An 18,370-nucleotide genomic window follows, 5' to 3' on the forward strand; every position below is an offset into this window, starting at 1 on the left:
CACAAAAGCAAATGACGTCACGCCGTTCAAGGTGAGCGCCCCACACCACCGTTTGGCGAACGCGTTCCACTTCCGCTACTTGGAGCAACACACCCCCTTTCTTACTCAGCCTTTCTAACCGAGCTAGAAAGGGTTTCTCGCAGTAAGGAAAGTCCTGTGCCGTTAGTCCACGTATCAGTCTATAAAAAAAGCACGTATTACTCGGTTTCCATCGGTGCTCGTGTCTATACCACTACACCACTACAAATACAGAGAAACCGAAAGCACGGATGGCGGCTCAGGGGATGAAATTATCCTCGCGTGAGCACCTTGCGACGCCGGCGGCAATAGACGCGTTCTTTCCAATGACGCACAGTCCGTTCCTCGACGGCGTCTCCGGCCGCGCTGCCCGCGCGTGTTGCTAATGCTAGTTTGCTCAGCCCAGCCCCTTGATTACGCTTGCTTCGTTTCACTGCCTGTGCCTTTAGCGGTGTTTATCAGCAAGAGAAGGGGGCGATTGCAGGACTTGTATGTACGTTTCAATACAATGAAGCCTTGAATATGCGTATCCCTGGGTAGGCCGAAGTTCTTGTCCTATTAACGAGCTAGGAGCAGCCACGGTCCTTCTTTCTGGGCTCTACTAGGTAAGTCTTAACTCTGCTGTTTGGTTTCCGTTTTACTTGTGTCATCTTGACTGCGTCTTGTCCGCCGGAGTGCGCGAATCTTGTAAATTTCGAACCCGATTGCACGTGGGGTGACGTGACCGTGGGGTAACCTTTGTTGACTTGGTGATGGCTTATTTTTATGTCCACGGGGCTTTTCATTTGAAGGCAAAGGATAAATGTTGGCCTATAGATGAAGTCATCGTTGACTTCTATTGGTGTCGGCTGTGGTTAGGCTGCGCGTTTCGTGGTTGCTGCTTGAACGCGAATTTTCATTCATCCACGTTATTAGGCCGATTGAGCATTGGCCACAGAAAAAAAGACAAACCAACTCAGCCTGTTTATTGGTGCCTCCATTTGACGTACAAACATGTCTTCCTCATCGGCCTAGAAGTTCTATGATTGTGTCTGGCACAGTGACAACGGAACGTCCCCGCAGTTCCCATCTTTTTTTTATAAATGTCAAACCTTTAATAACATCCTCAACGCAAAACTATATAATGTCCTCAAGTAAAAACTATATAACTCAAAACTATATGACGTCCTCAAGTTGTCTTCGCATGACCCATTTGGATATAAATGATTCGACGATTGGCGAGGAAGTTCATAAGATTATGTTACGTGCCCTAAAAGGAAAGGTATTGGGTCCTTCCTACTACAATCAGGCTTCAGCATCGCCGCAGGGCTAAAGATAAATATGAATAAATCTAAAGTAAGGACAAATAAACATGCTGAATTTGTCCTTTTCCGCACAGGTAACGAAAAATTGAAACAAGTAGAAGAATATACTTCTACCGTGGCCAGATAGTGCTGATCCCAACCTCGAGAAAGAAATCCGGCGCAGAATAGGAACGGGTTGGGGTGCACTCGGCAAGCACTCGCAACTAATGAAACGTAAGCTACCTCTATCCCCCCAAAAAACAACGTATTCAATCAATACATTCTGCGGGTGGTGGCATACGGAGCGGAAACTTGGCGCCTTACTACACTGGAAAGCAAACTTAGGTCCTCTTAACGTGCCATGGAGCGAATAATGGTAGGAGTAACGCTTAGGGACAGGAAACGAGCAACTTGGATTAGGGAGCAAACACGAGTAGAAGATATCGTAGTTCAAATAAAGAAAAAGCAGTGGACTTGGGCTGGCCATGTAGTGAGACGAAGCGACAACAAGGGACCAATTAGGGTAACAGAGCGGATACCGAGAGATGGGTATTGAAGAAGGGGAAGGACATTAATCCGATGGGACGATGAAATAGGAAAATTTGGAGGTAAAGAATGGACTCGGGCAGCACAGGACAGGAGCCGGTGGATGGCGAATGCAGCATGCATTCCTGACTCCAAGTAGTAGTCTAATACATCACAGTGGGTGTATGCTACTCTAGTATATATTTAATGCTTTTTATGCTTCAGGGTATGTACGCAAGACTCAGAGTACGGGCACAGTTTACCTCTGAGGCCGACCCTTCTTGTGCCTCCCCTGCTGTGATTGATTGATTGATTGATTGATTGATTGATTGATTGATTGATTGATTGATTGATTGATTGATTGATTGATTGATTGATTGATTGATTGATTGATTGATTGATTGATTTGCATTTAACTTCTTACCTGAGTGAATGATTGAGCCGCTTAGTCCTTTTAAATAGGCAATACACCATTCGGGCACATGCCCCTGTCGGTGTGCTCGTTATTTATATACTGGTTTATCTGAATGTTAATATCGAGTCAACCGAATATACTGGATCTGTCGACGAGCGATAAACCCAACACACTCGTCAGCGTGAGCCCGCTCCCACGGTTTGTGGCCTTGACGTGCGAGTTGCCCCTGGACAAAAAGAAACCAGGAATTTCCCGCCGGCCCTTCAAGCGTATCCTACACCTTGGGCGTCTAGCGCGGTAGCACCCTTACCCCAGCCCTTCGCAATAAGACCAAGAAAGAGCGTAATTATTGGCCGAAATGGGCGTGGTTGGCGGCACAGAGTGTCGTATAAGTCAATTCAAAGGCGCCACTTTCAAAATCATGAAGTAAAACGCCTTTCTCTGCCGGGTGCTGATCGCCCGCGAAGATCGAAATTGCCACACTGAGCAGTAAGGACTGAAAGGGGCCATGAAGACAAAATGCAAGGTTGGTTCATTCCAAACATTGTCTCGTTAGAATAACACCGACGCCACTTTTAGCACAAACTTCACTCAAGCAAGTTGTATAATGAGGTAAACAGAGAATGGGCATGGGACACCACAGCCACTTTTCCGCAGTGAACCTATGACGTATTCTGAGCTGTTTGTTGCGATTGGCTCAGGACAACAAAATTGGCCGCAAATTAAACAGCGATTATGAAGTAACACCTTTTCAATTTGGATGTACCTAAGGCTGTTCTACAGAAAGTGCTCTTCTATTACAAAAAGAAATAATTTTAGAGTCTTTCGAACGTGAGCAGTCTACACTTGGAACATTTATCGACTACTCAAAAGCATTCGACAATATAAACGCAAACAAATTTCATTAAAAATTGGCTCATTAGGGTTTCCGCGGTATATTTCTAGCTCCGTTACAAAGTTATCTCGAGCACCGAAAGCAATACGTAATAATCAACGGTTTCAGTTCAAATTTTAAAAGGCTCCAGGTGGTGTTCCTCAGGGAAGCAGTCTGGGGCTGTTGCTCTTTAACATATACAGGGTCATCAAAAATAAGTCGATTGGTTTTTGTTAAATTAGGCGCTTAGCTTAACGTGAAGACGACTTCTACAGTGAGGTTATGCGCCAAGGGGGAAACAGAGTTAGGTGGTAATTACTGATGTTGGTGGATTAATTAACTAAATTTGAATAATTAACTTTTTAGTGGCTGCCGTAAGCAGGCATGTTTGTATTAAAAAAACTCCCACCTCCCCTCGCGGGAACCCCTGTGTAGATGCGACGCATAGGGGGTTCATGTTGCAGCGTTGGACAGCGGAGCAACGGCGCTGGAACGATGGAGCGGAGCGGCGCAGGCACCGCGTTTTTTAGCGCGCATAACGGTGAGGGGACGCACCGGCGCCAGTGCGTCTGCCGCGGGTATGACGCAACACAATCCACTTTAATCCAAATCCAATCCAAGCCAAGCCAAGCCAAGCCAATCCAATCGAATTCAATCCAATGCCCCTCGCGAGAGGGTGTTCGCTATCGGAGAGGAGAGGGGGTGAGCGGCGGAGAGCGCAGCTCGCGTGGCGAGGAGAATGGGGGAGGGGCGGACGCCGACAACAATGCCCACGACGCCGGATGCAGGGACAAGGCGAGTGAATAAGATGCAGTCGCATCTAAAAGTTAGACGCAATCGTGTTTCTACGCAGTTTCATTTGAAAGAATTCTTCTAGCGCATTCGTACTCCGAGATATCGAACTGCGAAATTTCACTGCCATTCGCATGATTACGCATGCTAGACAACGACGACCGGAGCAAAGCTCTTACCTTTTGTTCTGTGTTTCGACAGTGTTTCCGCCTACTGCACATTGTGATAAGGACAGCCAAGTGCGTCCACCCCGTTGTCAAACTAAACACCGTACACAGCAGGCACGTCACAAAAGGGAGGAGCTTTGCGCCGGTCTTCACTGCGTATCATGCATAATCATGCGAACGGCAATTAAACTTCGCGGTTCGATATCTCGGAGTACGAATGCGCTAGAAGAATTCTGTCAAATGAAACTGCCTAGAAACAAGATTGGGTCTAACTCTTCAGTACAAACATTCCTGCTTACTGCAGCCACTAAAAAGGTAATTATTGAATTTTAGTTGATTAAACCACCGACATAGTTACCACCTCATCGTGTGTCCCCTTTGGCGCATACCCTCACTGTAGCGCTGGTCTTCGCGTACATCTAAGCGCCTAATTTATAAAAAAAAAATCTGTCGACTCAACTTTGATCACCCTGTATATTAATGACATCGCAACTATTGCAGGAGACACTAAATTCATTGCATATGCATTACACCAGCTTATTATTTTTTTCCGGACAGGACTTAAGATGGCCCACAAATACGGCAAACAGTGCACTTGCAAACTTAACAACTGAAGTACAATAAATTCATTAATAATAAATGCTCCAAAGACAAAGGCAGTGTTATTTAGGCCTAAACACAAAGCAATAAATGTGGACGTACGCCTTATTCTCGGTACTTCTTGTGTCGAACTGGTTCCAGTAGTCAAAAGCCTTGGTGTTCTTTTTCATGAAACTATGCTTTGTAATGAGCACACTGCGCTATAGTTATTACTAAACTGTCCAGGACAGTCGGAATTCTATCCCGTGTAAGCTTTCTTCCACAAAACATTAAATTGCTTATTTATAACTCCTTTTTTCACTACACTATCACTTACGCATTTTTGGTATGGGGAAACACAACTGCCGTTGACTTTACAAAGCTTCGGCTGCTACAAGAAAGGCTATTCACATAATTTCAGCTTCGCCTCATGACGCCCACACTGGGCGTATTTTTGGTCAACTTGGACTGTTGCATGTACACAAACTGTATACCAAACAATACTCATGTCACATTATCGCGCTGGTATAAAAAGAAATGATCGGTACTTACCGGAATTGGCGATCCTGACACCTTTAAACAAAGCATACACTGCACGGACTAAAGATACTTGAAAATACACTCCCCAGTGGCTCAGTGGATAAGGCGTTTCGCAGCTGGGCACGAGGTTGCGGGTTCGATTCACGGCCGCGGCGACCGCTTTTCTGATGGAGGCGGAAAGCAAAAACGCCCGTGTGTACGAGATTTCGGCTCACGCGTAAGATCCCCAGGTGGTCAAAACTAATCTGTAGCGGCGTGCCTCATCTCGCGCGTTGCGTCGGCGCGTTAAACCCAACAATCAATCAAAGATACTGGAAGATACCCCGAACACGTACCAACTACGGTTGCCAAATGTTAAAGCGCATTCTTCCAAGCACGCTAAACTCGTTAGAAAAACAAAATTTTCAATGCAGCATATATATGTCACCTGCGCTCATTTTATGTACATCTTTCTTGTGTGTGTGTTGTCGTTTATTTTCTTTGTCACGTACAGAACGTGCGGGGCCTTAAACGTTCTCATTGTTCTAGTATTTGTTTCTCTGGCTCAACTTAGGATATAATATACTACCGCGCGTTGTTCTTCGCTCTGCCAATGTATCAGGGGTGTAGGCCTTGGTCAAGTCTGCAAACGATTTCTTGCCTGCACCCTCGCGCCACGGGTTCCTTTGTAATTGTGTGGTGCGAAATAAACTTGAGAAACTAGGGCACATTCTATTTATATCAGTAATACCCCTGCCACACGGCAGATCTAATTACATTTAGAGCAAATGTCATTCACTCTAAATGTCATTAATTCCGCGCTACACGATAATACCGAATGACATTTGAGGCGAATCACATTTAACGGCTGAAGTTCCGGACCCCAGTTAGCGGCCAAATGAGTAGCCTCTACACCAGTGGCGCGTCACTAGAGAAGAAAATTCAGTAATAAACCAAATAATACTGTTTCTAAAAACTGTCAGTAATGTTATATATTCCTCTTCGTGTTGTTGTTCAAATAAAGACACACAAGTACTAACAAAAAAGAAAAATCTCGTCCCCAGTGCGCGCGCTACAGCTAATACGGATTTTTTTTTGCGGTCTTGTCGCGCGTTGTGAGGTCTACTGATGACACCTAACCCGGTAAATTTCTTACTTTTATTTTACAAACAATAATCCTTTGTTATGTTTTAAAAACATACTACGTGTGAAAACATTCTAGATGCGCTTGAAATATAATTTTGCGGTTTTGCGAGCTCTCTAATCGTCACCGCTATCACTATCAAATGACATTTGTTTTGCCATGTAGACCCGCACGGCCGAACCGAACGTCATTAACAGCTAATGTCATTCACTTCGAATGACATTAGATTTGTTGTATGACAGGGGTATAAGGCTCGTGCGGTGAAAAATGTAAGTTACGAACGAACACGTAAACATTGAAGCACCAGTGCGTACGGCGCGCACTATGCTTGTTATAGCTGTTATAGCTACACAGTCGTTCTGCGAGTAGGGCTTGTCTGACAGGACACCAGCCAACTGGCATAAGTGACATTGTCTTACGTGGCCATTTTTGTCGAGCATATCCCAGGTTTCACGAAACAATCAACCAAACTAAACACAAACGAAACAAACCAAACATGCAAAAACAAACAAAACAATCAACCAAACAATGAAACTATCAACCGTAACAAAATAAGCCAGGCACACAGTCGGTGAAAAACAACGCGAGTGCGGACAGCGTCCTGGGTTAAGGTCCCTATCCTGGGTGGTATCGTAGCGCCATCTAGGAAGATGAATGGTAAACAATGCAAGAAACTGTGTTTCTCCGTTCTCTGCAGCCTTAGTCAACGTACTAACATTTGTTTGAAATACCTGCCGTGGATACACAATCGCTATCACGTCACGAGACACGCGACTTAGAGATAGAATTAAAAGTTTCCGTTAAATGGTATCATTTTTATGTGTATAAAGCATCGTTTGATGCCAGACAAGCGCTGGGGGCACTGTAAAACAACAAATGTCTCGAATAAAACAAACTTGTATTTTGTCGACATGGTCCTTTAAAAAGGGAGCTAAGCCTGTTGACAGCCTCGACATGAAATTCACGTAGGAGCACCTGACCTTCTTGCGCACTCCACTTGCGGACGACCGTGTGCAAACCTGTGTATGTTTAAGTGAAAAGCAGCATTTTTAACGAACTCCTTTGCATAGTCCAAGGAACAACGGTCAGTGAACTAGGCCTAATGGAAGTCCCAACTGTCACTCTTACTTGTAATGTCCTTGTGGGGCAGAAATGCTGGTGCTTCAACCGGTAGTCTGAGCGACGCTTGGAGTGACAACATTTTCCCCACATTGTAGTGAAAATCTGTGACGTTCGTTATCGTGTTCAACAGCCTTGGTGACCATTGGCAGGATACAGTATCCGAGCTTAGTTCGTATTCCGAAAAGCATTTCACACAGACATTGCTTCCACCAGCGCTGAGCGTGTCTGCACCGATTTAGTTTGATTGAACCGAAGTGAACCTACTTGTAAATGTGGACATTTAGGTGATTGAATTTCACTGTTTATGCACGCTTGTGGTCGCAGGGACACTGCCTTATATTTAGGTCCCGTCGGTCTACCTACACATTGGAAGCCGCATAAATGATGGAAGGGAAGTCGAACACACCCGTGGGCACCTTAGCTCGGGATGCGATAAAGACCACTAGGTTATCCGTATATGAATGAACTATCACGGAGATACGCCTTCACAGTCTTTATTTTTTCCCCAGCCCTGACAAGAACTATATGGTCCCCATCTGCCAAGTACATTATTAAATAAGTAGTCTGCGATGACCACGATCATGCAACCCCGATAATAGCAGCAATAATCAATCAATCAACCAATCAATCAATCAATCAATCAATCGCTTATTTCAATCAATCAATCAATTTCAATCAATTATTTCAATCAACCAATCAATCAATCAATCGCTGTCTTTGGGCTGGCGCTGTAGATACGGTACAAGTGGCAGCGACTCTTGGGGCTTCTTGTACATGTGTCTCACGCCGTGACGCTTTGGAAGCGTCACGGCGTGAGACACATTCATCCAGCATATTCATCCAGCGTCCCCACATTCGTGGCTTAAGGGTCCTTCGTCGCTGCTTAGTTCGAAGCCATAACTTCCGAAAAGGCATTCAAGTCATGGAATGTATCCATCTTTTCCTTACCCGCGTGGTTTCTAGGTTCCCCTCCTCCTGAGCAGCTGTCCAGCGCCCCAAGCTGCCATGGAACACTGGACGCGCATGGAGTATCCGGCACTCGTGTTGGCCGTGGCTGTACAGAGCGTGGCGCGGGCTGCAGGTGACGACGACTTGGAGCACCGACTCAAGATTACTCGTGATTTTCACTCACAGACTCAGGGTAAGACTATTTTTCAATCCATCAGTGCGCAGATTTGGCATCGATGCTATGTATCGATATTATGTTATCCCCCACACAGGAAATCAGATACAGTAGACTCTCGATAAACGGAACTTCAAGGGACCGGAAAAATTAGTTTCGTTTAACAGGAGTTCCGTTTACTGAGATAGATGTGTGAAAGTGCAAATTTATGGGCTTACACACTATTAATACCATTTCATGGAACTCTAAGCACTAGAAGGTGACAAACTGTATGAAAGTGTGAAGACGGAATTGGTTCATACTGAAGGCAAAAAACAGCGCAAAAAACGACACGGAAGTCGAGAAAAGACAAACACAGATCCCGTGTTTGTCTTTTCTCGTTTGTCTTTTCTCGAAATCAGATTGTTCTTCGCACTTGTAGTGAGGACTCGTGGATGGTTGTGAATTAATAGCTTCTGCTGTCATAGCTTCTCGTTTAACATTTTTTAGGTGTGAACATATTAGGAGCTTTTTTCGAAATGAGTCAAATCCACCTGAACAGAATTTCAGAAACAAGCAAACATTTTGTTAACGGGCCTAGATGCAACGCTGTCAAAGCTAACTTCCCCTAGCTGACATGCATAATAGCTTTGACAGCGTTGCATGTAGGTTCGTTCACAGATTTTTGCGTGTTTCTGCAATTATGTTGAGGTGTATTTGAATCATCTCGCAAAAAAACCCTCATATATCCCTCACATATCACAGTGTTGTCACGGGTGTATGAAACTCGCTTATGTCAGCTGCGCTCATCAATAAAAGCCAAGAAAGAGCGTTACTCGGCAGTGTCATTCTGCCGTAGTGTGAACCTTCTCAACCGCGCGAGCAGGAAAACGCGGTGCTTAGCGAAACCCAGGACAATCGCTGTGTGGCGCTGCAGGCGGGAGCGTTTGAAGAGCGTCCTCTGCTACCCTGTATAACCAAGCGGCGCTCCTTGCGCTCGAGCGTTACCGCTATTATTTACGTTAGTGGATGAAAGAATGAATAAAATCTTCATTCAACAACAGGTGCTGCTGTTAGAACAGCCGCCCGGTGGAGGGGATCCTCACTCCGGCATCGCCTGGCTGTGGCTGGCCGTGCGGGCCCTATTCACCAGGTCAAGCTGGACCGTAGGGTCATTGCTGGCCAACCGCGCCATCCTTTGTTGAATAGAGGAATTGGGCTCTGGGTTGTATACCTGGCGTTTTAGGGGCGAAGCACCTTAGGACCTCGCTTTGTCCGTGTCTTGTCCCTTGGCGTCCGTGTACACAGTGTTGCGCATGCGGGAGGGGCATTGGATTGTATTTGGATTGGATTAAATTGAATTGTATCGGGTTGGATTGGATTGCATTGGAATTGTATATATTGTACACACGCGTTGTCACTCATTTACGTGCGCGAGTGGGCAATGCCATGGGTTATTTACGTTAGGAACGATCCCCAGTGCTTCGCCCACTCTTCATGATTCACTTCGTGGAGATGCGTGAATTTATTCTGGCAGTGCCATACCTGATGGCATGGGAGGGCCAGGTGCTGGGCAGTAGTTACGATATTCGGTCGGATATATGGCATAAAGGTGGGTGCGATGCGGATAGATGTTGGTTTGGAGTCTTCTGAAGGTGGTGGCTTTATCTCTTGTGAGTAGCGGGTTTGGATGGAGGAACATTCGCCGTTGGTGTCGATAGCGGACCAAGATTTCCGCGTAGCGCAGGAGAGGTGGATGATTACATGCCGATGGTGATGATGCTCCGGCGAGAGAAGCGGCCCGGTGTATATAGGCACTGGCAGCAGCGGGAGCCATTTCGTTCCCCCCTCGAGGGATTCGTGTCCGGGAACCCTCACTATGCAGACCTCTGGAGTGTTCAGGAAACAACTTTGAATTTTACGCATGAGAGTGTGTGCCCAAATCTTCTATAGTCCGGTCATGTGTGAATAAAAGGTGAGAGTATATATAATCAGATAAACCGTGATGGCAAGACAAATAGCACGCTCATCTAAAGTAAGGGCTCATATCGTCAACTTATCCAGTAATTTTTTTTTTCGATCCGTGTTTTGCACGCCTCTTAGATGTCCTCAATGACATACCAACGTTTCACGGACCTTGCATGCCTTGTTCGGTGGTACCTGCAGCCTTTGCGGACACCGTACATTTACATCCCCCTACCACACCCCGATCCATAACGAAGTGGCTTTCAAATTATCTGAACTTGCAATTCACTCAATCAAATAGCGGTCTCGTCCTACACCAGGTGTGGGTGTATCGAACTACCGAACCTGTACCGAACTGCTAACTCTACTGCTGATACCATAAACTGGCTCATTACCTGCAGATACCAAGAACTGGCCCGGTTATTCACAGAACTGAAACTTTAGAAGCTACCATGCATTTGTTTATTTCAACACGAATGTGTTTCATTCCTGGATACACGAAGATTTCGCTAACGTCATATCCATCACGGAAGTGACGCCCGTACAACTAAGCAAGCGGCCTGTAAAGGGTGCACCTCCGCACACAGGGTCTTCTTGCCGGAGCGAACTTTAGTACTAAAGAGTCCGTTATACACAAGAGTACGTTAGCCGCAGGATACCGCTTTAGCAAAAAAGAAGGCAACTCCAGCGCTGTCATCAAGCGCTACCGCGCATGTAAAAAAACAACGACTCCAGCGCTAATGCTAGCGATGAAAAGGCCCCCTGCATGGGAGAGGTCAACGTGGCCGCCGCACTCTGTAGAAGCCGTTATGGATAATTGGCGACATGGCTAGAAGTGTGCTACTCCTTCCCGAGACGACTTGCACATCCAGCTACCTCTGCTTCAAGTCAATGACGAAGAGCTGGTGGAAGTCTACAATGCTGAGGATGACTTTGCATCCACCACTCGCCGCGAAGAATAATACGACGACCTCTTCGACGCGTATGACGACGATTACTAGCACCGCAACTATGCAAATAAACAATGATAGTGAAATTTAACTATGCTTCCGGCAATGCTCACTTGCAACAGCTCCGCCACTGAAGCCTTGCGTGTGACGGCATGCTTCCCTGATTTTTTTTTTTTTTCACTCTCGCCAGTTTATCGTTCCTGGGCAACGCCGCCGACGAGACACCAGTTTTTTTGCTACGCAGGGCCCTTAACTGAACAGTTGCGTTGACACTATAACCACGTTTCCAGTTTCGTTGTGGAATGTTTTAAGCTGACCACGGCTTTGCTTCACGTGTACAATTATGCGCACACATAAGGCGCCGGCGAGGAAACAGCTGTGTGCGCATGCGCAGTTTTGTTTCACTCAACTGGCGCGCAAGTTGAAAGCACCCTAGCCGCCACAGTAACGAGACGTGCTCTGAGGTGCTCCGTAAGCCAATCCTAACCCTCCAGTTTCCTGCGTGTGATGCAGGGCCGCGCACGTCTTCGCTTCCCCCCACGCCCTGGTGGTTCATCGGGATAATCGCCACCATGGCCGTCTTCTTCGTGATCGCAGTCCTTCTCAGATGCTGCTGGGTCTCCAAGAGACGGCGTTTGATGGTGAGCAGTGAGGTCAATCAATCAATCAATCAATCAATCAATCAATCAATCAATCAATCAATCAATCAATCAATCAATCAATCAATCAATCAATCAATCAATCAATCAGTCAGTCAGTCAATCAATCAGTTGTTCAATTAACAAATTAATCAATTAGCTTATTTATTCTGGGTCATAATTTATTTAGTTCAATAATAATTCAGTTAATTTGTTACGTTAAAACAGTCAGTATATTAGGCTTGCCTCATTTAAATGGGGCATGCCCTGCGTTGTGTGACTAAAGCAAACCAAAGCGCAACGAAGTACGGCACTCACGAAAGAGTCTTGCAAGTCACTTTATGAAAAAAATAAGTTCAATGGCGCAAAGCCAAAGCCAGGCCCTTTCAAATTATATCTTCACGAGAAGCAACCCGAACAGGGATTCCTCCTTAGAATTTGCTCAAGAGGTAGCTGCTCAAGGCTTCGGCTGAGGCGCTCTGTAGACCCGGGAGTCGACGGTTTACCGAGACGAAAAACACGTTTGGATTATTGGAAAGACTTGCGCGTCAGAATGACCGTCATGCCAATGCTAACTCAAGCAGGAAACAATCACAAGAGACATTCATAAGAGCATACAAAAAAAATGGCGACTAACCAATCGCCTTCTTCCACTGGCCCTGCAACATCCCGAGGACCATTCTGTGTGTGATCGGCGCCAGCAAAACTTACCGCCAATAAACATGCTTGCGCGATTGGAGGGGTACCTGTAGTTTCGTTTAATTCTATCGCTTTAGTGTTAACACGTAGTTAACCACCGATTAGTCTGTTGTTTATACCTATGGACACCGCTGCTGGTATTGTCTGCAGAAAATTTGAAACCATTTTCAGGGTATACTTGTCTGTTAAAGGTTGTCCTTCAGGGATAGAATCGAGCATTTCGAGTTATCAAGGGAGAGTTCCTTGAAATAAAACAAGTACGCACATTGTTCTGATGACCCTTTAGAGCACCCAGAAAGAACCCATGCCCTGTTCCCCGTTACAATATTTTCACTGCTACCAATGCAAGGGGAAGCTTACATAACAGACGTTCGCCAAAGAGCCGGTCGTCTTACTCTTATCGCAAGCAGTCCTAACGTGAACAAAAGTCGCTTACAGTTTATGTTCTCGCGTGGTAGACAAATTGCACGGGTTAAAATTGAGAGTACGTCCTTTTTATCAAGTTATTTGCTAAGACGTTTTTACAAATTTTGACGGATCTCCCTTTAGTGTACCTTAATTGGTCGTGGGTAAGTTTGAGAGATGCCCATGCCCTGGTTCTGCACATTTCAGCACTACGTACTACGTAGATTGATTGTTCATTCACATTGATTGATTAGGTTAATGAAATGTTGTGTTAATAAAGTTTTTTTATTAGGTGTTTTATTAGTGTTTGACCAATACCCGTTCGCGAGTATCGGTTTCTCTATATAGATTTGTGTGAAAAAGTGGCCGTAATCGCAACGAGGTACGTTCGATGTATGCGAACGCTATAATATATCCGGATTGCACCCTGACAGCTGGAGTTGTGAAAATTATCTCTTTCAACCTTCTTGAGGCACTCTTATCTCAGGTAAATGGCAGAGCGTTCCGATACAATGCGTGGTATACGAAGGGTACGAAAGCAGGCACGGAGCAGTTTTTTTTTAAGTGGCCATGAAGACAAAATGCAAGTTTGGTTCCTTATATAGACTACTTTGTTCCGATAACAATCATACTTTTTGCGTCGCAAATTCTTAACAAATAATCGAGATATTAAGGAGAACATATGAACCAGTGGTGCCCCACCAGCCTCTTTCCGGCTGTTGCTTTATGACGTCACAGGATATTGTTTGTGCAATTGGCGGCCGTCAACTTGCGCCACTGGCCAGAAGCATGACTGGGACGTTGTAGTGTGGCTTCTAGTTCCGTTCAATTGTATCACCTGAAGGTTAACGCGCAGTTAGCACAGTGGTATGTTTTCAGACCTCGCCTATTTGACATCAGTTCTGCCCATATTACGTCACGGTGGCGCAAAATTTGACCGTTTTTGTAATGTCTCCTGAATTTTTTTTCTCTTTTACAAAAACGTCCTTGCGGCTAGAATGCAGCTGAGTGAGTGACCAAAGGCTAGTTCGATCAAACGGAACAAACTTGTATTTTCTCTTCACGGCCTTCTTTAATTATGTCGGACCAGGAGCCGGTGTGTTTAGCTTACGCCAAGCTCAAGAAATCCAGCTGGCATGAATCCGACGCAACAACGCCGCCGCTGTTGTTGCGTCAGCATGGTGAGTGGTGGTGGTGGTAATAACTTTATTCATACAAAGCTGTTAAGAAAGAGGCACCGGCTGGGAGCACCGGCACTCTACAGTCCCCTAGTCGACGGCCAGGAACCCGTGGGCCCTAGCGGCGGGTTCAGCCAGCTGGATTACACACTCTTGCACTTCTGGGTCGGAGCTGAGCAGTGTAGCCTCCCATTGGTCTAGAGTGATAAGGGGCAGGGACAGAGTAGCATGGAGGGGGAGTTTGCAGGGGCACGCAACCACCATGTGGTGGAGGGAAGCGAAAGGCGCGCCGCACCATGTGCACGTGTGGCAGTATCGCGTGGGGAAGTGGAGGTAGCACAATGCGGGATGCGGGAAGGTGTTAGTCTGCAGTCGACGCCACTGAACCGACTGCCTGCGCTTTAAAGGGACACTGAAGTGAATTTGTCAAGCTCCCGTTTTTGCTTGCGCTGCGTAGACTGGCTCAAATTAGCACACTTTTCATCGTTTATCCGGTTGACAAATCGGTAATTATTTTACAAAGCGCGAAATAAGAAAAACTACCATGCGCGGTTTGCGGCGGCCGCACCAACTAAGGCTGTGACGTTGGGAGGAGGGGCGCCGTGATTGGACGATGCCCAAGGTTAGCAATCAAACATGTTTCGGTTTCGGTTTCGGTTCTGCAAAAACATAACCAATGGCGTTGTTGGATGGGCATTCTCAATATCCCAGTAATCATCGTACCGCGCTTCTGCCATGTTGTCGGCTGTAAAATGCACAAGATAAGCCTCCCAGGACGGCTTGTAGTCGTAGCATTCACTAGCCGAGACCTACGCAGTGCATGAACGCCCTCCGCGTACCCGCAGACGCCCAAATGTCATGCGCTTTTCCCCCATATTTGGAGCTTGCCTCCCTCATGCCTGTATCGTAAAAAGCGTGTTCGCACCAGGCCAAGGGTCTGTTCATTCTGGCCTGTGCCCACTGCCTGCAAGCAGTCGGTGCTTATGGCAACAGCACGCCAACGAGAACTCGCTAGCGCGCCAGTGCTAGCCTGCGCGCGTTTTGTGAACTAGTTCGTGTAGCCATGAACGTTGCGGCCCAAAAAAAGGTGAACGCAATATAGAAAACATCGGCGGAAAACAAAAAAGTGAACTTACAAAAAAAAAGCACGTACCCACGGGGATTCGAACTCGTGACTTGCAAAACACTTGGGCGCTGGGCCACGGAGCGGGATGCGAAAGCCTTGCTAATATAGGGTATATATTGTACAACCGGTTTACACTTTTCTTTAGTTTTGGCATTTCAAGCCGCTTAGGTGACTATTTGTTGTACTGCGATCGTGCAGTAAGCGTCGCCCGAGTTTCCCCAGTAGCTCACGTCTAGCAATTGCATTTAGTAGACGGAAAAGCGTTCGCAGATGCGTAGTCGTGATGCTGACCGCTGTGCTTGTTCGCCCAGCGCAAAAAAGTGCTTCCCGCGCCCTATTTTTACGCTGTACGGTAAAAATATCAGTTGATTTTATTTCCTTAGTACCTATATTGACTTCGCTGACTCTTCTCCCGCCTTCAAGAGGCCTTATATTTTCCTACTGGCGTACCAGTCAGCGAAGCGTCGCATGTGCGCTTGTGTGAAGCGACCTTGACTTGGAGCTAGATACAGTGTACAAACAAACCAAGTATAAAGAAAGGCACATTCTTCTATTCACAAACGTGTCCTGGCTTCGTTTCAACTAAGCGAACAAATTGCGACCAAGTTACTTTTTTTAACCTCCTTGATTGCGACGACCCGCCGGCGGCCGGCGGACGAAACGCTGGGCCGACTGACTCTGTCTGGAGGCCTGGGAGTCGTGCGATAGCGCAGCCAATTGCCAGCTCATCCCCTCCTGACGTCACACGAAAACGCCACAGAAAATGGGCGAGCGTAAAGAGAGGAGGACAGCATTTTCGAATTAGTTTTTCTACTAAATAAAATCGCGTAAACGCGCCTAGAGTGGTCGAAACATGGCCTGGGGACTCCGGACTACAATTTGCGCTAGTAATCCCACAATGTTTACATATCCCTTCAGTGTCCCTTTAAGGTTGGAGCGGTGAGTTAGAATTGGGATTTACCGTTTGTTTTTTGTTTTTGTTTTTCTCTTGGTAGATGGCTCACCAGGTTTTGACGCCGCCACCCCTGGCCCCAGTGATGTCAGGAGCAGAGATGTACGGCTCCCTGGGCCAGCCGCCTCCTCTCTCAATAGCAGTTGCGTCTCCTCTGGCACCTCACCCTCCACCGCAACGCTGCTACACAGCGCAGGCCACGCCCTACACATGTGTGCCGCCATACGCTGCCCAGAACATTGCACCTTTGCAGCGTCCTTCTGCACCACTGCCGCAGGCGCAACTGGACGCGCCAACACCATACAATTCCCACCCGTTCTTTGTGCAGTGAAACCACCGTCGAGGCAGCCAGCGAGTACAAGGCAAGCACGTGACCACTGTGCCACATCTGCATTTCATATGTTGGCCGCCACGGGGTAATTGATTATGCTGCAATTGCACATGATGCGAAACCCAGAAGACACGCTGTGACGTATGGACAAGACCTGTCGTGCCTACAGTTGCTACTGGGCTGTCATAAGCAGGGTTCCTAGAAAAAAAGAGGAAGAGAGAAGATGGCGATGGGCTGCATGCAGCCAGCAAGCACCAACTCATGAAGACCACGCCTTTATGCACGCCAGTCTTCGCGTGAGTGTATGAGAACATCCGAATTATCGCGCAAAAAAAATGAGACAAGAGCAAACTGTGTGCCTTATCACGGCAATTCATTAGTTCCTCGTTTGTGCATTCAGTGCGTGCCTCTTGCCCGACACTGAAACAGTTTTACCATGTCCCATTCTTCTTAGCTCTTCATTCTTCTCTCCTGTATACTTTCTCTTTTCTAAACGTGCCCGTGCGGGTACAATACATATCCCCCTCCTCTTCACCTCCTTCAGTGGCTATTCGCCTAGCCTTGGTGCAAAAGAACGAATTAGGCGCACCGTGCGCGCTCCCATAAATCCCGCGCGGTGCAGATCTCCCTGGCGGGTCGCCCTGGTGCCCCTTCTACCTCGCTCCTGCTGAGCAGGCTATACAGCGGAGCACTTGGTGTGGAGCTGCCCTGCTTTGCAGGCCTTCGCCTTGTGCACGTCGCCTCCTGCGGCCTGCGCCCCGGACGTCCACCAGATTTCATAACGTGGATACAAGGTCCACGTCATGGCCCCCTTTTGATTTGTTCGGATGTGTATTCGTACATGTAGTTTCCCTTATGCTGAATAGCACACTTCCGCAATAAAAAAATGTTTTTAAAAGTCCTAAGTGTCCCTCTAAATTTTTACTCTTGTTCTCGCACACAACTGTTCATCAAAACATTGCATAAAATTATTTGCCTCTATTGTCTCACCAGGGGGCGTAGTTCAGTAACCGTGCATTCCAGGCATGGAACCTCCGCGCAATGCCGCCTTAAAAGCGAGGACGTACATCCTTGCCCGTCATAGATACACCAGACAACAATTCCCACCCCCATGGGCCTTAATTACGCACGCGCCAGCAGGCCACCACATACCGTTGACTACAAACGCAATCCCTCTTCACTACAAGCAATCTTGAAACGTTTGGTCAGGTCCTTCCCAGGCATAACCACTGCCGCAGCCGACGAAGACGCCGTGACCGAGCCGTCAACAAAAACATGAGACGCCTCTCCGTACATTTCACTGATGTAAAATAGTGAAAGTTGTCTACCGCAGCAGAACTAGTCGGTTTACGCGAAGCGCTCCGCACCATTTCTTGTGAAAGGCCACAGCAGTGGATTGTCTTTTGCGACTGCAAACCGGCGCTGCAGGTACTAAGGTACCCAATGAAGAGAGGCGCGTACGATCAGCTGACCACTGATGTCGCTATCCTGTTTAAAGAGTTGAATGAAAAGGGCCACACGGTGGTGTTTCAGTGGATACCAAGTCACTGTGGCATCGCTGGAAATGAGTTGGCGGATGCAGAAGC

At 46.9% G+C, this 18,370-nt stretch overlaps 1 protein-coding gene across 1 annotated transcript; it reads left to right on the plus strand.

Annotated features, from left to right (window-relative positions):
* Positions 1-120: 120 nt before the first annotated feature.
* LOC144162437 (uncharacterized) lies at positions 121-17,949 on the plus strand. Its single transcript, XM_077692960.1, has 4 exons — positions 121-623; positions 8,402-8,579; positions 11,969-12,096; positions 16,497-17,949. Exons 2-4 carry the CDS (start codon positions 8,444-8,446, stop codon positions 16,782-16,784), a joined length of 552 nt encoding a protein of 183 aa, XP_077549086.1. The 5' UTR covers positions 121-623; positions 8,402-8,443; the 3' UTR covers positions 16,785-17,949.
* The last annotated feature ends 421 nt before the right edge of the window (positions 17,950-18,370 follow it).

This window comes from Haemaphysalis longicornis, unplaced genomic scaffold, assembly GCF_048455015.1.
Source record: "Haemaphysalis longicornis isolate Haplotype H1 unplaced genomic scaffold, Haemaphysalis longicornis Haplotype H1 scaffold_12, whole genome shotgun sequence".
NCBI lineage: Eukaryota > Metazoa > Arthropoda > Arachnida > Ixodida > Ixodidae > Haemaphysalis > Haemaphysalis longicornis.